Source organism: Podarcis melisellensis, assembly GCF_964234715.1.
Source record: "Podarcis melisellensis genome assembly, chromosome: 18".
Lineage (NCBI taxonomy): Eukaryota > Metazoa > Chordata > Lepidosauria > Squamata > Lacertidae > Podarcis > Podarcis melisellensis.
The window spans coordinates 2,450,520-2,476,474 of NC_138536.1; the positions used below are offsets into that span (position 1 = coordinate 2,450,520).

Consider the following 25,955-nt stretch of genomic DNA (forward strand, 5'->3'; position numbering starts at 1 on the left):
TTGTTTTTTAGAGCCACCCTTGAGCGGCGATTTGGGTAGGGGGGCATCGTTGTTTCTGGGCAAAAGCATCCCAGACACACGGGGGGGGGGGAATAAATTTAAGAGCACCGGGTAACCGTGCCTCCGTGTTTGTTGCTTTTTAAAATCACGGGCACTAGTCTCTTCCCGCATGCTCACAAGTGCTGGTTTCCCCCCAGAGCAAAACAGACAGGGGGGAAAGTAGGGGGGGAGGAAAAACAAGAGCAGGCATCTGGCAAGTGACCCCCCACCACCAAGGATTGAAACAACCTCATTCCTGTCTTTTGGAAAAACAGCCCCCCAAATAAACATGTTATATTTACTCTCCGGGCTCCAAGGAAGGAATAGAATTGGTCCAGAGGTTCCCCTGTACCCAAATAACATCCGATAACATTCACACTCAGATATTTAATAAAGGATCTTTTGAGGGCCCCCCCCAAACCTCTGAATATCTTTTCTTTTTTTTTTGACACATCGCCCCACTCCCTCCCTGTTCCCCCCACCCCGAGATGACGGCCCGAGGTCCCATGCAGGCCAGTTTAGTGGTTCTCCACCCCAAAGCACAGTCTCTTGTTCCGTGGTCCTGTTTTCTTTTCTACCGTATCCTGGTAAAGAGGTTCAGGACCGACACGGACTCCTGAAAGAAAGGAGAAGGGATGTTTAGCGGGTGCGTCGCATTCCCTCTGCGGCTCTTTGCCAAGGGCTTGGGACAAAAGGATGCTCGTTGAGGGACAGAAGAAAATAAAAAGTTGACCCCACTTTGGAGGGACAAAGACACGGGTTGCGTGCTCATCTGAGAGACGCTATCAACCAGCGGAAGTTGGCCAGCCCAAAGCTCTGACACGTTCCGCATTTGCAAGAGCTCAGCCAGGGCCACAGACGTCATAACCAGAGGAGCCTCCTCGAGACGAATAATGTGCCGATCGTGAATACAGTGGCACCTCGGGTTAAGTACTTAATTTGTTCCAGAGGTCCGTTCTTAACCTGAAACTGTTCTTAACCTGAAGCACCGCTTTAGCTAATGGGCTCTCCTGCTGCCGCTGCGCGATTTCTGTTCTCATCCTGAAGCAAAGTTCTTAACCCAAGGTACTATTTCTGGATTAGCGGAGTCTGTAACCTGAAGCGTCTGTAACCCGAGTTACCACTGTACTGGCAAGAAATGTAAGTTCTGATGAGACAATAAGAGGAATCATGGTAGGATATCGTGATGGTTCTAGGGGTTGCTCGTGCGTAAATCGGCGCCACACCTGGCTGGGTTACCTGGGTGGACTTTTTCTGTCCGGACAGCCACTCACCCGTGGCTGTCTCAATCGCTGGCAGAATCCGTCAGTGGGTGTTTCTTGAACTTCTTCCAGCAAAGAAGCTCTTTGACGCCGAGTCTCTTCCTACTCTCCCTGCGCGGAAGTCTTCTGCGCAGGGAGGGTGTGGGCAGCGGAGGACCCATGCTCTCCCCGCTGGTCTCCGGCGAGGAGTCCTGGAGCCTTCTCTCCGATTCCCCCATCTGCCCCCCTTCTCCACTGGTGTTACGCTGATTCCCTTCCCCAGCAGATGGGCTGCCTCTCTCCCTACTGGGACCCTCTCCGGCATCCCTCTGGAGCCTTCCCTCCGCCCCTGGCTCCGATGGCAGTTCCCTGACAGATATACAACTAAAAAGCTTTTGCAGACGGCCTTGTGATTACTGCGGAAGACGCGAAGATCTGCCATACCAAAGGTTTTGGAGGGGATCCGGTAAATTGGGCCAGGTAGCCTCGTCTCTCGAGACAAGACGGGTGACAACATTTCAGAATCACGAGGGATGGAATCTTACAGGGGGACCCCGGCTACACAGTCTGGCTTTGGTTACTCGTAACCCACAATCCGCTCACCCGCCTCCTCACCCGTTTCTCCCTTACCTTGGTGGAGCGGGTTTTGCTGAAGACGTTCCAAAACCTCAGCGTCTCGTCCCCGGCGCCCGTCACAATGGCCTCTCCGTCGGGTGACATCGCCTGCAGAAGGGAAGGAGGAGAAGAAGAAGAGTTTGGATTTGATATCCCGCTTTATCACTACCCGAAGGAGTCTCAAAGCGGCTCACATTCTCCTTTCCCTTCCTCCCCCACAACAAACACTCTGTGAGGTGAGTGGGGCTGAGAGACTTCAGAGAAGTGTGACTGGCCCAAGGTCACCCAGCAGCTGCAGCTGGAGGAGCGGGGAAGCAAACCCGGTTCCCCAGATTACGAATCTACCGCTCTTAACCACTACACCACACTGGAGGGGGGGGGTGGATGGCCGTGATTAAGTGGGAGAGCAAGTCGTGGAAATCAGGCTCTCCCCATTCAAGCCCATGAGGACTAGCTCCTAAACTTTAGATTTAGTGGAACGCGTGCTCCCCCCCCCCCCCCGGAGAGCCATTGCCAGCCAGGGCAGATGATACGGGGACAGATGGGCACAATGGTCTGATTCTGCATAAAGCTTTTCTGCAGATACGCATACCCCTAAGCATTTTGTGAATCTAAGCTTGGCCTCATTGAGGGGCAGTAATTCAATATGAACAGGAAAATGAGAGTACCCCTAAACAACAACAAAAGCACTATATATGTATTAAATTTTCTGCATTGCAATTTAGAACATGCATTTAAACATGCATTTAAACCACAGAGCCTAGGACTTGCCGATCAGAAGGTTTGAATCCCCGCAACAGGGTGAGCTCTTGTTGCTTGGTCCCTGCTCCTGCCAACCTAGCAGCTTGAAAGCACGTCAAAGTGCAAGTAGATAAATAGGTACCGCTCCGGCGGGAAGGTAAATGGCGTTTCCGTGCGCTGCTCTGGTTCGCCAGAAGCGGCTTAGTCCTGCTGGCCACATGAACAGGAAGCTGTACGCCGGCTCCCTCGGCCAGTAAAGCGAGATGAGCGCCGCAACCCCAGAGCTTAATTAGTTTTGGTAGTTTAACTTTGTCCCCACGTGGGTTTGTGAAATGCTCAGAAGAAATCTGATTGGTTCACTCTGTAAAAAGTTCTTTTGTGAATAAAATGACCTGGGGCCAGGTGCTGGAAGCACACAGACAGAGACTATTATACGCACCCTTCCCAGAGTCTATTTGGTTCAAGCCTCTGTGTGTATTCTTATTAATCAGAGTTCAATCCTTCCTTTGCTTTGGGAATGCCTCAGATCCCTGGCAGGGAACGTTTCTGGGAAGGAGGGGATGTTTCTGAGAAGGAGGGAGGTTTTAGGGACACCCCCTAAAAAAGCTACCCAGTCTGCCTCAGATTTTGGAGCTGCTTTTGCAATCAAAATACCCCAGAACAAAGGGAAAAAAGAAAACCAACGAACAACAACAACAATCCGTGTGTAGGTAATAGGGCAAAAAGGCAGGATACAGAGAGGGATTTATTTTTTGGGACGGGCAGTGACTCACCAGGTAGAGGACTCTGTAAGAATGTCCGGTTAGCTTTGCGACTTGAGTCAAGGATGGGTATTTCCAGACGAGGATCTGGTTCTGAGAGTATCCGTGAGTGCTCACCTAGAGAGAAAAAGAGAGAGAGAGAGAGATGAGTATGTGAACTTAAAAATGGAAAGCGTAATGCTGGTGGATCAACAACTCCTCGAAAGACGGTGTCTCTGGAACGACGGTGTCTCTGGAAATTTTTACGCATCACTTGGGATATCAGGCAAACTAAGGCCAGCGTACTGGAAGAAGCAAAGATCGCCAGTGTTGAAGCGATGATTCTTCAACATCAACTTCGTTGGGCAGGTCATGTTGTGCGGATGCCTGATGAGCGTCTTCCAAAGCAACTACAGTGGTACCTCGGGTTAAGTACTTAATTCGTTCTGGAGGTCTGTTCTTAACCTGAAACTGTTCTTAACCTGAAGCACCACTTTAGCTAATGGGGCCTCCTGCTGCTGCCACCACGCCGCCGGAGCACGATTTCTGTTCTTATCCTGAAGCAAAGTTCCTAACCTGAAGCACTGTTTCCGGGTTAGCGGAGTCTGTAACCTGAAGCGTATGTAACCTGAGGTACCACTGTACTCTATTCCGAACTTAAGAATGGAAAGCGTAATGATGATGGGCAACGGAAGAGGTTCAAAGACTCTTTCAAGGCAAATTTGGGGTGTGGGAGGTGCTGTGGTCTAAACCACTGAGCCTAGGGCTTGCCGATCAGAAGGTCAGCAGTTCGAATCCCCGTGACCGGGTGAGCTCCCGTTGCTCGGTCCCTGCTCCTGCCAACCTGGCAGTTCGAAAGCACCTCAAAGTGCAAGTAGATAAATAGGTACCGCTCCGGTGGGAAGGTAAACGGCGTTTCCGTGCGCTGCTCTGGTCCGCCAGAAGCGGCTTAGTCCTGCTGGCCACATGACCCGGAAGCTGTACGCCGGCTCCTTCGGCCAGTAAAGCGAGATGAGCGCTGCAACCCCAGGGTCGGCCATGACTGGACCTAATGGTCAGGGGTCCCTTTACCTTTAAGTTACTGGGAAAATAAAGTGCCAGCCCTCCAGGGGACGGGCAGGCGAAGGATAGAGGGAAACACAAAGGGGGCGAGGGCTCCCTTACCAGCTCATTGGCGTGCTTGGACCAGGCGAGGTTGCAGACTTGTGACCCGGTGTCAATGCACTGCAGAGGCTGTCCGGTCAGCGTGTTCCAGAAACGTATACAGCGGTCTGCCGTCCCACCGCCAGAAGCCAGCAGCCCGTGCTGGTGAGGGGACCAGGCGATCGCCTTGACAGCTGCAAGGTGCTCTGTGTACTGCTGGACTGGGCTGAGGCTGGAGTGGTTCCACACGAGGAGCTGCGAAGGAGGGAGAGGGATCAGTCACCGGCAGCCTTGTTTTTCAGGCAGGGGGCGCCAGAGCTACGGAGTTTTGTCTGAGAGGCTCCCTGCCCGCAGACTGTCTGGCCAGAGTGGTGCATGCTCTGGTTATCTCCCTCTTGGACTACTGCAATGCGCTCTCTGTGGGGCTACCTTTGAAGGTGAACCGGAAACTGCAACTAATCCAGAATGCGGCAGCCAGACCGGGGACTGGGAACGGCTGCTGAGACCACATAACACCGGTCTTGAAAGACCTACATTGGCTCCCAGGACATTTCCGAGCACAATTAAAAGTGTGGGTCTGACGTTGAAAGCCCTAAATGGCCTCAGTCCAGTATACCTGAAGGAGCATCTCCACCCCCATCGTTCTGCCCGGACACCGGGGTCCAGCTCCGAGGGTCTTCTGGCTGTTCCCTCCCTGCGAGAAGCCAAGTTACAGGGAACCAGGCAGAGGGCCTTCTCGGTGGTGGCGCCCTCCCTGTGGAACGCCCTCCCACCAGATGTCAAGGAAATAAGCAACTATGTGACTTTTAGAAGACATCTGAAGGCAGCCCTGTTTAGGGAAGCTTCTAATGTTTAATAGACTATTGTATTTTAATATTCTGTTGGAAGCCGCCCAGAGTGGCTGGGGAAACCCAGCCAGATGGGCGGGGTATAAAGAATAAATTGTTGTTGTTGTTATCAATTACCCTTGCTGGTACCTTTCCCAGGAAAATCAGAGGTTCACTACGTCAGGTTCCTATTGGAAGACCGGACAAACGCTAGAACATTAGCAGTGGCCAAGTTTTTATCGGTGGTTGCAAGAACCGACGATCCCTGTCTTTAAGTCTGAACAAAATGCTTGTTTAACCTGGAGGTAGGCTGTCTGAATAGTGTATTGCTTTGTAATGATTTGTTGGGTCTCTGGAGCGTAATAAAGATTGACTATTATTGTTACTTTGCTAAATATACATTGGGATCTGCTCTGGATCGATACCAAGTCGAATTCCACAGCACCTGTACCTTGTACCTACGGGACCGCCTCTCCCAGTATGCCCCACGGAGGACCTTAAGGTCCATATATAGCAACACCCTAGAGGTACCAGGCCCTAAGGAAGTCAGATTAGCCTCAACCAGAGCCAGGACCTTCTCAGTGGTGGCTCCGGTCTGGTGGAACGCTCTGCCTCATGAGACCAGGGCCCTGCGGGATCTGATCTCTTTCCGCAGGGCCTGTAAGACAGAGTTGTTCCGCCTGGCCTTTGGCTTGGAATCAGTTTGATTCCCTCCCCCTCTTTCTTTTCCCTTTCTCCTCCTGTGAAGAGATTGCACCCTAATTGTTTTAATGTTGTATCTTAATCTTTTAAATTGCATTTTAATCGACTTGTTTTTATTATTGGTTGTTAGCCGCCCTGAGCCCGGTCTTGGCTGGGGAGGGCGGGGTATAAATAAAAATTTATATTATTATTATTATTATTATTATTATTATTATTATTTCCCAAAAAAATATTAGTTTTCACAATATTATAAACAAACAAACATAAATCATAGCCTTATTGAAAATTACAGTAATTAACTTTGTTAAGTGACTTCCTCGCTTCCACTCAATTGAATTTCATTGCATGCCCTTTTAACGGTTTTCCAAATCCCATTTTTTATGAAATTTAACTTAAAACATTAACATCCTTAGATCTTCACCTTATGGAATTAAAACATATTAATTCATCACTTAACATAAATAAAATCCTAAGCCCATTAGGTATCTGCAAGCTACTTTCAGTTAGTTTAACTTAACAAATTTAACTAAATAATCATTAAAACTATTCCACTCTTCCTGATACTCCTCCTCCTCCTTCTGGTCGCGGACTCTTCCGGTTAGGTCGGCTAGCTCCGAAAAGTCCATCATCTTATTAATTATTATTATTATTATTACCTTGTTGTCATTCCCACCGGACGCGAGGAGCTGGTGGTCGGTCGACCACTTGAGCCCGCAGACCTCCTGCCTGTGGCCTTGGAGGCGGCGCTCAGACTGAAGGGGGGGTGTCCGGATATCTCTCTGTAGGATCATCCGGTCCCGGCTGCCGGAAGAGAGTTGGTCCGCGTTCCACGCCAGGGCACCTGGAGCATTGAGAATAATAATAATAATAATAATAATAATAATAATAATAACAATAAATTTTATTTATATCCCGCCCTCCCCAGCTGAAGCCAGGCTCAGGGCGGCTAACAACAATACGATAGTACAACATTCTAAAATCATTTCATTATAAAATTAATTCTACTCAAAATGATGGCAACCATTAGGCTAAAGTTCTGGGAGGATTGCCAAAGGAGGGAGTCAGGCTGTGCCCTGGCCAAAGGCCTGGTGGAACAGCTCTGTCTTGCAGGCCCTGCAGAAAGATGTCAAGTCCCGCAGGGCCCTGGTCTCTTGTGACAGAGCGTTCCACCAGATTGGAGCCACAGCCGAAAAAACCCTGGCTCTGGTTGAAGCCAGCCTAACCTCTCTGTGGCCTGGGACCTCCAAGATGTTTTTGTTTGAAGACTGTAAGGTCCTCTGTGGGACATACCAGGAGAGGCGGTCCCGTAGGTACGAGGGTCCTAGGCCGTATAGGGCTTTAAAGGTTAAAACCAGCACCTTAAGCCTGATCCTGTACCCCACTGGGAGCCAGTGCAGCTGGTGTAGCACCGGGTGAATGTGATCTCGCAGCGAGGACCCCGTAAGGAGTCTCGCCGCGGCATTCTGCAGCCGCTGGAGTTTCTGGGGAGGCGAGGGGAGGAAGGGATGCAGACAGACACAGGGGAACTGAACAGCCTGGCACCATCAGTGAGCGCCCATGTGCCCCTGCTTGTTAGAAACACCAACCACCGCTTCCTGAGCCGCCCTTGCTGCTATTGGCTGAGCTGCTGTGAGGTCACAGCATGCCCACAAACACTCCGACCCACCCAGAGTTAAGCCACCAGCAGCAGAACCACCAGTGAAACGATTATCACTCTTAGACCCTCCAACACACAGGCCTCGTTGCTGTTGTTGAGGCTGCCCAGAACAGGGCCTTCTCGGTGGTAGTTCTGTGTGTGTTGTATGTTCTCCCTAGTGACATGTGGCTGTCTCCCCACTGAAGAAGCGTCTCCACCCCCATCGTACCCCCCATGCTACGATCCGGCACCATAGGCCTTCTGGCGGTTTCCTCCCCGAGAGAAGCAAAGCTACAGGGAACCCGGCAGAGGGCCTTCTCGGTGGTGGCTCCCGCCCTGCCGTCAGATGTCAAGATGAGTCACTATAGAACCTTTAGAAGAACACCAAAAGGCAGCACTATATAAAGAAGCTTTCCAATGTTTAATTATGTTTTTATAGATGTTGGAAGCCGCCTATAGTGGCTAGGGCTACCCAATCGGATGGGTAGGATAGGAATACAGTGGTACCTTGGTTCTCAAACTTAATCAGTCCCGGAAGTCTGTTCCAAAACCAAAGCGTTCCAAAACCAAGGCGCGCTTTCCCATAGAAAGCAATTGCAAAACAGATTGATCCGTTCCAGACTTTTGAAAACAACCCCTAAAACAGCCATTGAACATGGATTTTACTGTCTAACGAGACCGTTGATCCATTAAATGAAAGCAATAAATGATGTACTGCAGTCACAAAATCAATCAATCAGTAGCTGAACTCTGCCGCTTTCTTATGGCACCTGACAGCATAGATTTGGCCCAAGGTGGGAAGAGCGCACCCAATTATTCTCTCTGCAGTCTTTACAACCCTGGATAGCATTGTTTTTTCCCTGGCCGTGCAGCTCCCAAACCACACACACAGACCATACGTTAATACGCTCTCCACAGTGCAATGGTAAAATGCCGTCAACAGGTCCTTTGAGAGATTGTTTTTCCAGAGGTTTTCCTTACCTACTCTGGCTGTGTGCCCTTCCAGCATGGAGAGTTTTTTGCCGGCTCCGGCATCCCAGATCTGTACAAAGCCCTTGTGGGTCCCGACCGCCACCAAGTTGCCCTAATCGGGGAGAAGGGATGCATCATCATCAATCTTTATTACGGCCCAGAGACCCAACAAATTATTACAAAGCAATACACAATTAAGACAGCCTACCTCCAGGTTAAACAAGCATTTTGTTCAGAATATAGGGATCATTGGTTCTTGCAACCACAAATAAAAACTTGGCCACTGCTAATGTTCTAGCGTTTGTCCGGTCTTCCAATAGGAACCTGACATAGCGAGCCTCTGATTTTCCCGGGAAAGGTACCAGCAAGGGGAATATCAGTTCAGCCCTGGCTTGCTCGTATTTCACACAGTGCAGCGAAATATGTTTTATGGAATCAATGTCTTGAGCATACGAGCAAAGTCTGTCCTGGTAGGGAACTCCTCTCAACACTGCAGAAGGAAAGACGTTTAGTCTGGCTTTGGTGAAAAGCCTTCGATAGTTTGGTACTGTCAGGTTTTTAATGTAAGGTGTTAACTTAAAGACAGGCCCATATTGTACCCCTACTGCCAGCAGACTACAGACTCTGTGTGATCGAGATCGCAAGTCACTGTGTGCATTATCCCATAATCTTTGCTTTAACGTCTTTTGGGCGCCTTCATAACCCAGGTAATACAGTTGGGGGGGTGACAGACCGATAGAGGTGGCTTTTTTAGCCATGCTTTTCTGCCATTTGCTGGTCAGGTGTTGGTACAAACCCTTCCCTAGATCACACACTGAAATCCTGAGCCAATGTTTTAGGGCAGCCCACCACGCTTTAGATGAAATTGGGCATTCACCAGCTCCTAACAGAGGTATGGCGTTGGGGACACAGTTGGGTACCTAAAGCAGAGATCGTAGAAATTTTGCCTGAAAGCCATCTAGCTTTGGCAGGTCCCCATTATGCCAGAGAAGGAATGCAAAGGGTGAGAACCTCCGAGAGCCAGGTGGAAAGGCTGGGAGGGCCACATTCAGCCCCGGGACAAAGGGTTCCCGCCCCCCCCCCAGTCTCGCCATCACAGCCCTGCCCGCCATTCGCAACCGCTGCGCTTCGGCGGAAACCCGACGGCGTACTCACCCGCTCAGACCACCCGACGGAGGTGACGGAATCGCCTTCCACAGAGAGGTCGCACAGCCGGGTCACCTTGGGAGAAAGAGGGGAGACAGGGAAGAATGAGAAAAGGAGAGGCCACTGGGAGGGAAAGGAGGAGAGGCCGTTGACGTCGTAGATCTCCCACAAGTAGCCTTCTCCCCAGCAAGGAAGCATAAGACGATAATAATAAGAATAAGAGTTTCATTCTACATAAGAGCCTGCCTGCTGGATCTGGGCAAAGGTAAAGGGACCCCTGACCATTAGGTCCAGTCATGGCCGACTCTGGGGTTGCGGCGCTCATCTCGCTTTACTGACCGAGGGAGCTGGCGTACAGCTTCCGGGTCATGTGGCCAGCAGGACTAAGCCGCTTCTGGCGAACCAGAGCAGCGCACGGAAACGCCGTTTACCTTCCCGCCGGAGCAGTACCTATTGATCTACTTGCACTCTGACGTGCTTTCAAACTGCTAGGTGGGCAGGAGCAGGGACCGAGCAATGGGAGCTCACCCCATCATTGCGGGGATTTGAACCGCCAACCTTCCGATCGGCAAGTCCTAGGCTCTGTGGTTTAACCCACAGCGCCACCCGCGTCCCCACCAACTGCTAGAAATGCCTCTTTCCTTTATTTTTGAAAATTAAAAAGGGGAAGACCACTTTTGCGCCTAAGCAGGTGTGATTAAAATATATATACAGTGGAACCTCAGTTTTTGAGAGTCTCAGAAGCCGAATGTTTCGGTTTTTGAATGCTGGAAACCCAGAAGTAATTGCTGCTGTTTTCGAACGTGCCTCAGAAGTCGAACAACTCCCAAGGCTCGTTTCTCGATTTCCCCACTGGAATCTTCTGGCCGCCTATTGCGCCTCGGCTGTTGGACGTTTTGGAAGTCGAATGGTCTTCCAGAACGGATTACGTTCGACGACCGAGATTCCAGTGTGTGTGTGTGTGTGTGTGTGTGTATGCTGCGCAGAGTTCATCTGCTATCAGGGAGAACCCTCACTTTGTAGGCAGGAGTCGCTATTTGGGGACACGCTCCCTCTACAAAGCCGCTGGAGCAGGGACTCAGGCAGAGAAGCAACAGGCGCTCGGCCGAGGGATAGAACATTTTGCCGAGCCTCCCGTTAAGAGGTCAAGTCAAAAGAGGCGAGAGGAAGGCAAAGCTGAAGGTTATCCAACACCATGTCTCTGGAAAGGGCGAGTTTTTCTTCCAATAGCTGTTTTTTTGTTTGCTTCATAATCAGTGCCAGATTAACATATAAGCTCAACAAGCTATAGCTTAGGGCCCCACTCTCTTGGGGGCCCCCCCAAAAAAATTAAAGGAACAAAACAACTGGATGTACATTTCCAAAATATAAGATAAGAAACAAATAAAATAAAAGCTACGTACAGCAGGAGTGTTTTGTAGGCTCCTGTGATTTAAGTCATGGGCCCGGCCTGCTCCCTAAAATATCACTGGTTTGCTCCTTTCTATATATAGGGTGCCTGCATTCTGCATGGACTGGTTGCAGGGCAATGTGTGCTAGGGATACCTATTAGGTCCATAAATGACCGTATAGCATATATTCAACACAAAAAACAGCGGCAATTCTTCTTAATTGTACAGTGGTGCCCCGCAAGACGAACTCCACGCAAGACGGAAAACCCGCTAGACGAAAGGGTTTTCCGTTTTGGAGGCGCTTCGCAAAACGAATTTCCCTATGGGCTTGCTTCGCAAGACGAAACAATCTTGCGAGTTCCCACGGTTTTTTTTCGCTTTCCCCCCCTTTTCCTAAGCCGCTAAGCCACTTAACAGCTGATCCGCTGATAAGCCGCTTGACAGCTGATCGCTAAAAGCCGCTAGACCGCTAATAGCGCTAATTCACTAAGCTGTCAATGGGCTTCCTTCGCAAGACGAAAAAACCACTAGACGAAGAGAATCGCGGAATGGATTCTCTTCGTCTTGCGAGGCACCACTGTATTTCACTATTGATATACTTCTTGCATTTCAGTTCAACAATTGCTGTGATAAAATACCTATTTTGTGATGTGCAAGTGGCTTGAGATACCTTATTAGGTCCACAAATGACCGTATAGCATAGATTCAACACAAAAAGCGGTGACAATTTGTTGTTGACAAAGGACAGCTGGACATATAAAGGGCCCCGTTACCTTCAGTAGCTTAGTCAAACCTAAATATGGCCCTGGTTGTAACATAAGAAAATAAGGAGGAAGAGAACACACACACACTCGACTTTACCTGGCTGGTACAGGCACTCCACAGGTAGACACAAGTTCCGAGGCCGACGCTGAGGACGTTAAGGGACGACCAGTCGACCAGGTTTAGGTAGAAGTCGTCCTGAAGTTCCGGAGCATCCAATACTTTGAACGGGATCTTGGAGATTTTCCTCGTGGGCTTCCGAGGAGACCGTAGCAGCTTTTGGCTGTTCCGGCCGCGTGGGAAATTGGGGAAGAGGAAGGAGGAGGAGGTGTGAAGAGGGAGGAAACATCATTATTCCCTCCAAACAGGGTGGATTTGATTGAAATCAAATCAATCTAAATCACAGTCAATTCGACCGAAGTCTAAATCAAATCTAAATCATGATCTAAATCAAACAGATCTAAATCACAATTCAAACTGTGATTTAAATCACTAGTCAGTATCTAAATCAAACAGATCTAAATCACAATTCAAACTGTGATTTAAATCACTAGTCAGTAAGACTTGATTGAATTTTTTTTATATATAATAATTTTTATTAAGGATTTTACATGACAAAAAATAAAAAAACAGAAAAAAGAAAAAAGACCTTAGTTCTACCTGCTCAGCATAGTAACTGAGAGGGGGCAACCTGTCTGAGGAGCCCCTTGTTATAGGAATTCTAAGGTCTTTCATATATATATATATAAAATAAATATTCATAAACGTACAAGGAAAACACATACGTAAGTTACAACAGAGCGTCTCCACCTTCTGCAACTTTCCACAAAGCAAGGTCATTTTCTCTTTTAAACCGGGCGACTGCAGAATCGGTGGTTTGGTTATATATACCGCTAAGCCACAGCAGGGTGTCTTCCCAAATTCCTGGCCAAAAAGGGGCTTATATGGCCCAGGATAGCTCCTGTGGAACCTCAATTAGAAAGGGAACCTACTTAAGGACTCTATATGGGCTCTTGGGTACCCCATTAAGGGAAAAGGAGCAGTATTTTTCTTATAGCACCACCTCCGCAGGAAAAACTTCACCCTGCATTGTTGCGTTTCCTAAAACACTTTGCTAAAAAGGGAGCCCAAACCTTTTGTTGCTGACGGGCGAGAGCGAATAGGGGGAGACCTCATTGCCGTCGTCCGGGCTGGAGCGTTTCGTGGTGAGGGAGTACTGGACGGGCGAGAAGGCAGCACACACATTAAACCCAACATAAAGCTCAAACTGTTCTAAAGAAATAAAAAATCCATATTATTAAACAGGCAGCGCTAAGGCACCGCACCCACAGAAGGGAACCACAGATTATTAAATTGTAAAACCCTGGCGGAAAATGAATTTATTTTCTTCTTTTTGGCCTGGCGCCTGTGAAGATATGATGGCAGCCATGGCGTGCCTCCCCAGGGATGGCTTTCTGCAAAGTAGGGAGCCATCACTGAGAAGGCCCTGTCGTTACCCTACGCACCTCCATCACACTACGCACCCACGAAGGGCCTTGAGTGATGAACAAAGGGTTCGACGACAACAACAACAACAACACCGGTCTTGAAAGGTCTGCATTGGCTACCGGTACGTTTCCGAGCACAATTCAAAGTGTTGGCACTGACCTTGAAAGCCCTAAACGGCCCTGTATGTTTGAAGCGGTATCTCCACCCCCATCGTCCAGCCCGGACACCGGGGTCCATCTCCCTCCTTGCGAGAAGCGAGGTTACAGGGGACCAGGCAGAGGGCCTTCTCGGTGGTGGCGCCTGCCCCGTGGAACGCCCCCCCCCATCAGATGTCAAGGAAATAAGCAACTATCTGAATTTTAGAAGACATCTGAAGGCAGCCCTGTTTAGGGAAGCTTTTAATGACTGATGTTTTGATGTATTTTTAATCTTTTGTTGGAAGCCGCCCAGAGTGGCTGGGGAGACCCAGCCAAATGGGCAGGGCATAAACTATTATTATTATTATTATTATTATTTATGCCCCCCATCTGGCTTGTTTTCCCCAGCCACTCTGGGCGGCTCCCAACAGAATATTAAAAGCACGATAAAACACCAAACATTAAAAGCTTCCCTAAACAGGGCTGCCTTCAGATGTCTTCTAAAAGCCAGGCAGTTGTTTATTTCCTTGACATCTGATGGGAGGGCGTTCCACAGGGCGGGTGCCACCACCGAGAAGGCCCAGTTAAGTAGGGAGAGGCAGTCCTCGGATTCTGGGACTTCACAGATCAAAACCAGCACCTTGAACTAAGCCCAGAAACCAACCCGAACCTAATAATACTTTTATCATAGAACTGTAGAGTTGAAAGGGAACCAAAGGTTAATCCGGTTCGAACCCCTGCGGCAATCGTGAGACTATGAGGCACAGTGATTTTGTGCTGAGGTACGTAAGCCGCTTAGCAGATTTCTTGAAATATAAGGCAGCACTCAAGTTTGAAAAAATAAGAACAAATCAATGGGGGTGTGGCTAACCGGTGCCGCCCCCCAGATGTTATGGGGCATCAACTCCCATCATAAAGCAGAGACACAGGCTCCCCGCTCCTGCCTAAAGCACTGGTCTCCAAAACGGGCGTTTTTTTCCCTCTACCCTCCTCATCCCTCTTTCCTTTTGAGTCTGAAGGAATGGGTTTCCCAAACCCAAAAACTGACTGTGCAGGCAGTTTGAAACTGCACCAAAATCCCGATTTTTCCTTAGCGAAAATCCATTTACTTGAGCTTGGAGACAATGTATAAACAAAAACCCGGCTGTGCTCATAGCCCTCTCCTTTATCAGTTTGTGACGGCAGGGATGACCTTGACTGTACCAGTAGAACAGAGAAGACACGTCCATGCCTTATCTTATGTCCTGACCACAAAAGACGCGCAGACCTAAGTCCGGAACAACGCCAGAAGCGTGTTCTCGGAGATGACGGCCTCTTCCTCCAAGATAAGAGAAGGAACAGGAAGATCCTTTTATGGTCAGAAGTACAGGAAGGAAATCCCTTTTATGGTTAAGAATACCAGAGCAGTAATAATAATGATAATAATTTATTATTTGTACCCTGCCCATCTGGCTGGGTTTCCCCAGCCACTCTGGGCGACTTCCACAGAAACCAAAAATACATTAAAATATCACACATTAAAAACTTCCCTGAACAGGGCTGCCTTAAGACGTCTTCTGAATGTCAGATAGTTGCTTATTGCCTTGACATATGATGGGAGGGTGTCACCACCGAAAAGACCCTCTGCCTGGTTCCCTGTAGCTTTGCTTCTTGCAATGAGGGGACCGCCAGAAGGCCCTCGGAGCTGGACCTCAGCGTCCGGGCAGAACGATGGGGGTGGAGACGCTCCTTCAGGTCTACTGGGCCGTTTAGGGCTTCCAAGGTCAACACCAGCACTTTGAATTGTGCTCGGAAACGTACTGGGAGCCAATGTAGGTCTTTCAAGACCGGTGTTATGTGGTCTCGGCGGCCGCCCCCAGTCACCAGATGTGATGTCAACCTGCGTACAGAGGCTGACGTGGCTGGATTCCTGGGGAAGGGGGGAGAGGGTGACTGGAGGATATATACACTGCATGAAACTTGTCATTTCTGTGGACTTGCTGTGAACTGACCACGCAAGTGCCTTCTGCTATCCGGAGAGCAGAATAAACTCTTTCTCTGAACCAACCCTCGGTGTCGTTTGACTTCCTTCCTCCTGTCCCGGAGCAACGCAGACCCAATCCGTGAACTCCAACAAGGCTAGAGGTCATGTCCAGAAGTGTACACTGGACTGCCTGGGAGCGTTTCCGACCGAAGGGCGAGCCCCTTCAGAGTCAGCGGACGAAATGGAAAAAGCAAATACCGTGAAAAGGCTCTTTTTTTCCGGCGTGGAGGGCTGCAGTCTCCTGTCTTCCGTCTGGGGGTCTTGTACCTTCTCGATCCCAGCCCCCAAGAGCTCGTTCTTTAGCAAGGCTGAGTACGCAAGGCCATCTGCGGGGTTGAGAGAAGCGGGGGACCTTGAACTCAAGCCTCGTTTAAAATAAAACAAAAACACCAACACAAGGAGCCTGCCTTTTCCTTGCTTAAAAGAGCCTTTTTAAAGCACCACAATCTGGACACAAGGGTATACGTTTACGCGACAAAAACATTTACTAATTGAAAGAATCAGGGTGAATAAAAATCAATGACTTTTTAATAATAATAATTGGATTTTCTTTATTTAAATCGGATTTTAAAAAAATTTAAATGAGATTTTTTTTATTTGAATCTGATTTTTAAAATAAAACCCTTTTGGAGGAAAAATCTTTCTGGAAATTTTCTATTTAAGTTCCATTGTAGTCCAACAATCAAAGAGGGGTGCTAATCTCATTCCTAAAGTCTTTATAAAGAGGGCAAGCCAGAAGGGCGTGCGCCACCGATTCGGGACTGCCGCCTCCGCAGGGAAAGAAGCATTTATCGTGTGGGATCTGTTGGAATCGAGTCCAGCCGAGGGCAAGACATTCAATCTTGCGAGGGTAAAAGCGCGTCTATATTTTGGAATTGCTAGGTTATGCAGAGAGGGTGCCAGAGAGTCGAAACGGGAAGGTGGAAAACAGTTACAACCGTAGCAAACAGGAGTACCGAGTCAATGAGGAGAGGCAGAATAAAGAGATAGTCTTTTGCAGGGGGGGCTGCTGGTGAACCAACAAGGACTCTTTATAGAGACTAAGAAATCTATTATGGCATAACCTCCTGCGATGACATGGACTGCAGCTTGTGAAAGCTAAACCAAAACAACACGGCAGTTATTTTGCTTTGAGGGACCCTCCTCTTTTCGCTGAACGGAAATAAACCTTGCAGTCTACCCAAACACAGAACACAGGCATAATAATCATAATAATGATAATTTTTAAGAGGCAGGTGTTCAGGTCTACCTTTGCCGTTGTCCGAAGTTGCGTCCTTTGCTTTTCTGTTTTGACTCGGGGACTTTTCGTTTTCCTGCGAAGCGTAGAAAATGAGGGCTCGTTTGATGGTGCAAATCATTTTTCTGGTGTTGCGGCGCTCATCTCGCTTTACTGGCCGAGGGAGCCGGCGTACAGCTTCCGGGTCATGTGGCCAGCAGGACTAAGCCGCTTCTGGCGAACCAGAGCAGCGCACGGAAACGCCATTTACCTTCCCGCCGGAGCGGTACCTATTTATCTACTTGCACTTTGACATGCTTTCGAACTGCTAGGTGGGCAGGAGCAGGGACCGAGCAAGGGGAGCTCACCCTGTCACAGGGATTCGAACTGCCGACCTTCTGATTGGCAAGCCCTAGGCTCTGTGGTTTAACCCGCAGCGCCACTCACGTCCCTCACTATTAATATAAAAAGGTAAAGGGACCCCTGACCATTAGGTCCAGTCGTGACCGACTCTGGGGTTGCGGCGCTCATCTCGCTTTACTGGCCGAGGGAGCCGGCGTACGGCTTCTGGATCATGTGGCCAGCAGGACTAAGCCGCTTCTGGCGAACCAGAGCAGCGCACGGAAACGCCGTTCACCTTCCCGCCGGAGCGGTACCTATTTATCTACTTGCACTTTTGACATGCTTTCAAACTGCTAGGTGGGCAGGAGCAGGGACTGAGCAACGGGAGCTCACCCTGTCACTGCGGGGATTCGAACCGCCGACCTTCTGATCGGCAAGTCCTAGGCTCTGTGGTTTAACCCACAGCGCCACCCGGGGCCCTAATCGATCAATGTACCACACTATAAAATAAATACGATAGTATCTGGAATGGATTTAAGTTTGAGAACCAAGGTATCACTGTAAAAAAAACCCCAAACACCCAAGGGGACTTCCTTGTGACGCTCACGTTTATCCTGTGGAAACTGATGCTCCAATTTGCCCCGGCTCGGGATGGGATGAACCTGTCTCCGTGCTTGCTGGGAGACGAGACGGGGGAATTCGAAGGCGTCAGGGTCCTCCTCATGTCGGCCACCTGCAATTTGTGGGTGTCGGGGCGAGAAATCAGGCAACAGAGAAACACGCCCCCGTCATCAGAAGAGAGACCGCCGTCGTTTCAACTTGGAACGGAGTTTCTTAAACTTTTAGATTCACTGCTTTTCTGACCCATACACCCCACCACCTGCCCTCTGAGAAACTAACAGAGTTCTTCCTCTTTCCCTCCATTCTGTGGAACCCAGGGTGGATAAAAATCAATGATTTTTTAAAATTGATTTTATTTTCAAAAATCAGATTTTTCGGAAGGAGAAATCTTTCTAAAGATTTTCTGTTTAAGTTACTTTACAGTCCAAAGGCCATTCATCAGGAAATAAGATTTTGTTTGTGTGCTGAAACTCAGTTGTTGTTTTTTTATTGTTTAACCACATCCGTTAACAAAAATGGATACATATGCTATAACGTTATTGTTTCAGTTAAATAAATAGTTTAAATTGTTGTTAAGGAAATGATTACTTTTCTGCTGACAATAAAGTACAGCATAATTATCTGTCTTATGTATGTCTAATATTACAACCAAATCACTAATTTCTGATATAACTGTAAAAACTACTCTGAAAATTTATCATTCCCAAAACGAATCCTTCATCTGGTCTGTAAATCTTAAGTTTATACCAGCAAGAATGAATCTTTCTGCAAAAAATGATTTAAATGAAGTCTTAATGACTACTAGCGTTTTAAATTTAAACATACCATATCGTGGTTACTGATGGCAGTTTACCCAAACATTACTATACTGTGGTCCTCGTTGCTTGAGAGGAGGACATGGAGGGATTGTGTGAGCCCGGTTGGAATCAACAAAGCAAGAAAGGTTTTGCAGCGGGCTGTGGAGCGTAGAGTGGCGGCTCTGGGCGGGTGCACCATTGGCCACCCAAGCATCCAGTTCATCAACGAGGCCCTCTACAGATGGGATGGCGTGCATCTGTCAGATGCTGGAAACGATATTTGGCTGGGGGACATCATAGCAGGGATTAGGAATCGGTTGCAGGTTTGAAGGTACTGGCGGCGAGCCTTGCTCGAGTGGCGGTTAGGCATTGGCAGGGGTTAATTGTTATGCAGATGAAGGGGGGGGAGGAAGCGCCATCACCTTCCCCCAATGAAAAGGGTAGTCCGGTAGAGGACTCCGGGGGGCGTTGCCTTGTCCGAAACCTAGGGAGGTAAGGGCCCCCGACACGCCCCCGAGCGGTGACCCCCGTGGGATCCTAGTTGGCGTACTTCAACAGGACTCCCACGGCTTGTGGACAACCCATCCCGGTCTCCATGCCGGGTAGACGATAGGAGCCAATGCCTAAGGCCAATACCTTTCAATTCTGTAATCAATAAAGTTGTGGCCTTTTTATGCCCATTAACCTTAAACAATGTGTCCAGTGTCTTCATTTCTCATGGGGGGAGGGGACTTGCCACGCAACTGCCATTATGCCAATTTAGGAACTGAATGGACTTTATCTCCTGACAATCCACTGGACTTTGGTTTCTCAGGACGTGTTGTGATTGCATATGATGTTTTGGTCTATGGAATTGCACACTGCGATATATTATATGTTGAATTGTGTTTGAAGCAGAAGTTACATAGCCCCAAAACAGCCTGTTAGGTTGTGTGTCTTGTTACCAGGATTGCATTTTACGTAACCTACGGTTTAGTATTTTGAATTCTGGTGCTGGAGGAGACTCTTGAGAGTCCCATGGACTGCAAGAAGATCAAATCGATCCATTCTGAAGGTAATCAGCCCTGAGTGCTCACTGGAAGGACAGATCCTGAAGCTGAGGCTCCAAGACTTTGGCCACCTCATGAGAAGAGAAGACTCCCTGGAAAAGACCCTGATGTTGGGAAAGATGGAGGGCACAAGGAGAAGGAGACGACAGAGGATGAGATGGTGGGACAGTGTTCTCGAAGCGACCAGCATGAGTTTGACCAAACTGCGGGAGGCAGTGGAAGACAGGAGGGCCTGGCATGCTCTGGTCCAGGGGGTCACGAAGAGGCGGACACGACTAAACGACAACAACACGGTTTAGTAGTGTTTTGCAAGACTTACGCAAGGCATCATGTTTTCATTCTGGATGTTGATTTGGCGGAGAAGGCGTCTTTCGTAGTCTTGATCCATGGTGGAAGCGGTCAAGGGGCGCGGGTGAAGGAAAGAGGGGAAGCCAAGTGCCTTAGAACAGCCTCACGCCCTGATGTTCATGGAGAGCAGGGGGTCCAGGGAGTGCTGGGGGGGAGAGAGGAAAAAGGAAGGAGCACATTAAGGCAGCAGTTTGGGAACCCCAGGGGTCATCCAGTCCAACCCTCTGCAATGCAGGAATATGCAGCTTTCGCACTTGGGAATTGAACCTGCAACCTTGACATCATCAGCACCATGCTCTTAAATATGCTATAGCTCAGTACCCTGACTGGTAGCGGCTCTCCTGTTTCATCACCATAATTTATTATTTTTACCCCACCCATCTGGCTGGGTTTCCCCAGCCACTCTGGGCGGCTCCCGACAGAATATTAAAAACGCGATAAAACATCAAAGACTTAAAACGTCCCTAAACAGGGCTGCCTTCAGATGCCTTCTAAAAGTCACATAGTTGTTTATTTCCTTGACATCTGACGGGAGGGTGTTGCACAGGGCAGGGGCCACCACCCAGAAGGCCCAGTTAAGTAGGCAGAGGCAGTCATCAGATTCCGGCACTTCACAGATGAAAACCAGCACCTTGAACTGAGCCCAGAAACTAACCAGAACCTAATAATACTTTTATCATAGAACTGTAGAGTTGAAAGGGAAGTGAGATTACAGGGAACCAGGCGGAGGGCCTTTTTGGTGGTGGCTCCCGCCCCGTGGAACGCCCTCCATTCAGATGTCAAGGGGGCGTTGCACAGGGCGCCACCACCAAGAAGGCCCTCTGCCTGGTTCCCTGTAACCTCGCTTCTCGCAGGGAGGGAACTGCCAGAAGGCCCTCGGAGATGGACCCAGGTGTTCGGGCTGGATGATGGGGGTGGAGACGCTCCTTCAGGGATACTGGGCCATTTAGGGCTTTAAAGGTCAGCACCAACCCTTTGAATTGTGCTCGGAAACGTCCCGGGAGCCCGTGTAGGTCTTTCAGGACCAGTGTTCTCGGTGGCCACTCCCAGTCCCCAGTCTGGCTGCCACATTCTGGATTAATTGCAGTTTCCAGGTCACCTTCAAAGGCAGCCCCACAGAGAGTGCATGGCAGTAGTCCAAGCAGGCAGGAGTGTCTACTGGAGAGGCCAGTGATGGAAAAAGGGACCTTTTCGCGGGGAAAGCTCTACTTCCGAGTTACAGCTCTTCCCCAGCAACCACGGCTGCGATCACACATTTTCGAAAGCGATGAGGGCTCTTCGTAGCAGAAAAAAAATGCAACAACTCCAGCAATAAAAAACTGAAGCACTCCTTACGGGACACCCCAAACCCACAAGTCGGAATGGAACGGGAATAAATGGGAGCTCCGTCTAAGAAACTACGGTCATTCCCCTAGAGATGAAGCAAGTTTCTAGTCCACAAGGTTCTGAACAAAGGGGCCGATTTAAACAGAAAGCAGCTTTAGACAGTCAAGCAAGCTCACTGGTCCACCAAGCTAACTAGTTTCTACACTGAAGCTCTCTATAATTTTCGGGCTTAGGGGTATCTTCCCAGCCCTAACTGGAGAGGGTTGGAGTAGGACTAGGAACTGGGGAGGCCCGGGTTCAAATCCCCCACTTAGCTATGGAGCTCAGGAGGTGAACTTGAGCCAGTCCTTACCTGTCTGCCTACAGAGAGGGTAGCTGTGTGGGTTAAATTGGGGGACGGGACCTTGAGCTCCTCAAAAAATGGGATATCAATGCAATTAAAAAAAAGAAAGAAGCAGCCACACATTTCGGCACCTTGTTACTGGAAATAAAGATTCTTTTAAAGGTGGCCAACTCCCAAGAGACTGCGATTTACTCACAGAGTTAAAAACTGGCAGGGATCTACGCCCTTTTGGGGGGTTCGGGTCTAAGCTGTTGAGCTTTTTTTAGGGAGGAGGAAAGCCCCGTTTTTGGGGGTGCAGGGCTAAAACGTTGAGCTTTCTTGGGGAAGCCAGTGATTGACCCCATACGTCCAGTGATCTACCTGGTGGACGTGCCTGGCCTAAAGAAAGAATAAATCGTGCAAGTCAGAAAACAGAGGAGGTGGTGGGTTGTCTCAGCCTCCACTAAAGCCATACCTGAGAAAATTTGCCTGGACTGGGGCATTACTGGGTCCTATCCTCTGTAGCTAGGGTGGCGCTGTGAGTTAAACAACAGAGCCTAGGGCTTGCCGATCAGAAGGTCGGCGGTTCGAATCCCCGTGACGGGGTGAGCTCCCGTTGCTCGGTCCTTGCTCCTGCCAACCTAGCAGTTCAAAAGCACACAGTGCAAGTAGATCAATAGGTACCACTCCGGCGGGAAGGTAAATGGCGTTTCTGGTTCGCCAGAAGCGGCTTAGTCCTGCTGGCCACATGACCCGGAAGCTGAACGCCGGCTCCCTCGGCCAATAAAGCGAGATGAGTGCAGCAACCCCAGAGTCGGCCACAACTGGACCTAATGGTCAGGGGTCCCTTTACCTTTATCCTCTGTAGAAGGGACACTTTGAATCCAATGAATGGCACCGGGGGGGGGGGGGCGCTTTATATGGACTATGGGCAGGGAAATAAATGGCAAGGGGGTAGCAGCAGCAGCCCCCCACTCTCAACTTTCTAATTAGACCCTCCAGCAGCTGCTATCCGTTGTACATAACCTCCCATTGCATCAAAGCACGGAACCCCCACAATTCCCTCTTTCGCGGGGGGGGGGGGACACACACAGATCAGACCCTCACCACGAAAGAAATGGGGGTTCGCTGGTCTATAGATGGGGGGGGGGAATTAATAGGAAGGAAACTCCAACTTCCCTATTAAGTCACCCCCAAAATGAAACACCTGCCTGCTGCAATCAAGTCTCCCCCCCATAGCTCTTCCACTTTTATGTTAAAGTAAAGGGAGCCCCCCCACTTTGCTAATGCAACTGGGTGACCCATCTGCCTCCCTCCAGTGAACAGCTCCCCCCAAAATATTCCGTTACCTTAAAGCACAGACTTCACGCCCCGCCCCCCAGTTACAGGGGAGGAAAATGGGTAACAGGTAAAAGGAGACAAGAGTGCCTTTTTAACAGACAGAAATAGTGGGTAAAATTGGGCACCCCCCCGAAAAATAAACCCACCCACTGAATTCCCAATTAGGTCCAGTCTCCCCCCCCCCCAAAGAGCGGCCGCAATAACAGAACCCCCACTCCCCTTACACGAAGCCCCATATTAAAGGGGTGCAATGTTTTCCTGGCTCCCTGTTCGTCATCTGTTCATCCAAATGTGTCCCCCCCCTTCTAGCCTGCCTCCCCCCATAAAAGATACCTCAATAGTACTCCTCTCAATTGCTTTAAAGCAAGGCTCGCCCCCCCCATTAATAGCCTGTCACATGGAAGGGAGGGGAGGGGGGAGGACTCTATTCTCCCCCCCCCATTGCTGCCCCATCTCTCCAGGGAGTCCCCCCCCCACCCAAATAACAGACCTCTTCTCTCATTCCATTCAAGCACGGGGTCTCAAACCTGGTTTGGGGAATTTGAGTGGTGTTCAAATCTGCCCCCCTCCCAAAAAAAAATACCCAGACCTTCTTCTCACCCACTCAGCTCCACCCCACCCTTCCCATGACAGAAAATGCAGGGAGGGGCCCTTCAATCGACCCGCCCCCCCATTTCCTTCTCATCCACTCACCTAATTAGTTCCTCCCCCATCGCTCTCCCGAAGACACCTCCACATTATTAATAATAAAATTTATTACAGCCCCCCCAATTAAAGCACAGGTTCACTCTCCCCAATTTGTTACAGCTCCCCCACCCGGCACCCCACTTAAAGCACAGGCTCATCATTTGCAACCCTGCTATGAGAAACCGGGGGGGGGGGACGGACATCTTCCAACCCCCCCCCACTCCAATCAACCTTCTCCTCACCCAATTAGCACCCCCCCAAAAAAACACACACACCAGGGGACACCCCCAAAAACACAACGCCCCCCATATTAAAGCACACTCCCAAACCCTGCAGAAAATGAGGTGGATAGAATAAATGGAAATTCCCACCCCCACCTCTGCACCCCCCCCAAAAAATAACACCCCTCCCCACTGATTTAAATCACCCCCCATTACAGGAAAGCACTGAAGGAAGGGGGCTGGCTTGTAATGCACCCCCCGGCCTCTTCCATCTGAAGCTTCTCACCCCATAGACACCCCCCAAAGAAAAACATCCCTCCCCACTTATTTAAAGCACCCCCCCCATTATAGGAAAGTATGGAGGGAGAGGGGGGGCTGCCTTGTAATTCACCCCCCTGTATTAAAGCACACCCCAAACCTTGCAGCTGGAAATGGGGTGGTGAGAATAAATGGAAATTCCCACGCCCCACCTCTGCACCCCCCCAAAAAAAAAACCACCCCTCCCCACTGATTTAAAGCCCCCTCAATTGCAGGAAAGCACTGAAGGAGAGGGGGGCTGGCTTGTAATTCACCCCCCCCAGCCTCTTCCCTCTGAAGCTTCTCACCCCATGGAGGGAGAGGGGGGCTGCCTTGTAATTCACCCCCCCCCAGCCTCTTCCCTCTGAAGCTTCTCACCCCATGGAGGGAGAGGGGGGGCTGCCTTGTCATTCACCCCCCCAGCCTCTTCCCTCTGAAGCTTCTCACCCCATAGACAACCCCCCCAAAAAACACCCCTCCCCACTGATTTAAAGCCCCCCCATTACAGGAAAGCACTGAAGGAGAGGGGGGCTGCCTTGTCATTCACCCCCCAGCCTCTTCCCTCTAAAGCTTCTCACCCCATAGAAGACCCCCCCATTTAAAAATAAGGTTCCCTCCATGGGGGGGCGCACCCCCCATAAGCAATTGCATTAAAAATAGGCTCTTTTCTCCCCCCCCCTTCCCTTTCTGCTGCTGAAAATCATGGGGGGGGCTTTCCTCTTCCCAACACCCCCCCGAAAGTGGGGGAAGGAGGGGGAAGGGGGGCTGCGAGGCCATTAATTGAACCTGCCCCCCCCCCCAGGTTCTCACCTGCCTTCATCCAGAGCCTTCCAATATGGCGTCGGTCTTGCTCTCTTCTGCCCTCGGCCCCGCCCACTCCCGACGCGTGGCCACGCCCACCGCCACGCCCACCGCGTCTCTCTCTAGCTCACTCAGCGAGCCCGGCGCGCGGGGCATCACGGGAGACCGGAGCGCCGCGTCACCTTCCTCCCCGCCCCTCGCGCTCTCCCATTGGCCCCGTTCGAATCAATACAAAAAAGAAAGAGCCAAGCGCTGCGGAGGGAGGGAGGGAGGCGAGGCGTGATGACGGAAGAAGAGCGCGTCGCCGTTGCCCCTGGCAACCCGCGGCCTAGCTGCGCCCCGCCGAGCCCGCCTCGCGTGGAAAAACAAAACAAAACGGATAAAATAAAAATTTTAAAATGTACACAACACAAAACATAAAATGGACGCAGGGAATGTAGGATGGGGCTTCATTTAATTTGTTTTAGAGCACTTTGGACACATATATACACACAGGGCTGTTTTATATTTGTTTTTTCAGCCAAAAAAAGCTGTTTTCTTACATAACTGAATGCAAAAAAGGACTAGCTGCTCTGAGTAGGCTTGGTTAGGAATGCACAGGCAAAGTCATTTTTGCTTTGCAAGCTGGGCCTTGTTTCGAGGGAGCAGAAAAGCACCGACGCTTTAAAAACAACGCCCTCCTTGCAAAAAAAAAAAATGGGCAATTTGCTTAACCTGCATATTTATTCCGCCTTTCGTAATCAGCAACCTAAATAAGGAAGGCCGGGACACCAGGAATCGTCGAGAGATGGTGCAGATTGCAGCCATTATATCCGTCAGGGCACTCTGCACAGGCTCAAAGGAACCTCTATAATGTTGTTTTAAAGATTCCATTTAGGAATCACTTCCTATAATAAAGCATCTCAAAGCAATTTCAGAAGAACATGCAACAACCACGGCCATTTCATAAAACAACTATACTGTTATTTTTTTATTATTATTATT

General features: G+C 49.6%; 1 protein-coding gene across 1 annotated transcript; it reads right to left on the reverse strand.

Annotated features, from left to right (window-relative positions):
• Nucleotides 1-272: 272 nt before the first annotated feature.
• Nucleotides 273-25,093, reverse strand: FZR1 (fizzy and cell division cycle 20 related 1). Its single transcript, XM_081895669.1, has 14 exons — nucleotides 24,981-25,093; nucleotides 19,948-20,121; nucleotides 17,769-17,894; nucleotides 16,853-16,916; nucleotides 15,802-15,929; nucleotides 13,089-13,171; nucleotides 12,055-12,238; nucleotides 9,812-9,877; nucleotides 8,666-8,768; nucleotides 6,705-6,889; nucleotides 4,541-4,774; nucleotides 3,410-3,514; nucleotides 1,911-2,003; nucleotides 273-655 (listed from the first exon to the last, which is right to left on the reverse strand). The coding sequence occupies exons 2-14, from the start codon at nucleotides 20,014-20,016 to the stop codon at nucleotides 614-616; spliced, it is 1,482 nt and encodes a 493-aa protein (XP_081751795.1). The 5' UTR covers nucleotides 20,017-20,121; nucleotides 24,981-25,093; the 3' UTR covers nucleotides 273-613.
• Between the last annotated feature and the right edge of the window lie 862 nt (nucleotides 25,094-25,955).

Excerpts from the sequence above, each read along its gene's own strand:
- FZR1 (XM_081895669.1), bottom strand. The coding sequence starts at position 20,016 with ATGGATCAAGACTACGAAAGACGCCTTCTCCGCCAAATCAACATCCAG. Across the intron at positions 4,775-6,704 it reads CCGGTGGGAATGACAACAAG|CTCCTCGTGTGGAACCACTC; the intron begins GTAATAATAATA and ends CCTCCTTCGCAG. Across the intron at positions 3,515-4,540 it reads CCAAGCACGCCAATGAGCTG|GTGAGCACTCACGGATACTC; the intron begins GTAAGGGAGCCC and ends TTTTCTCTCTAG.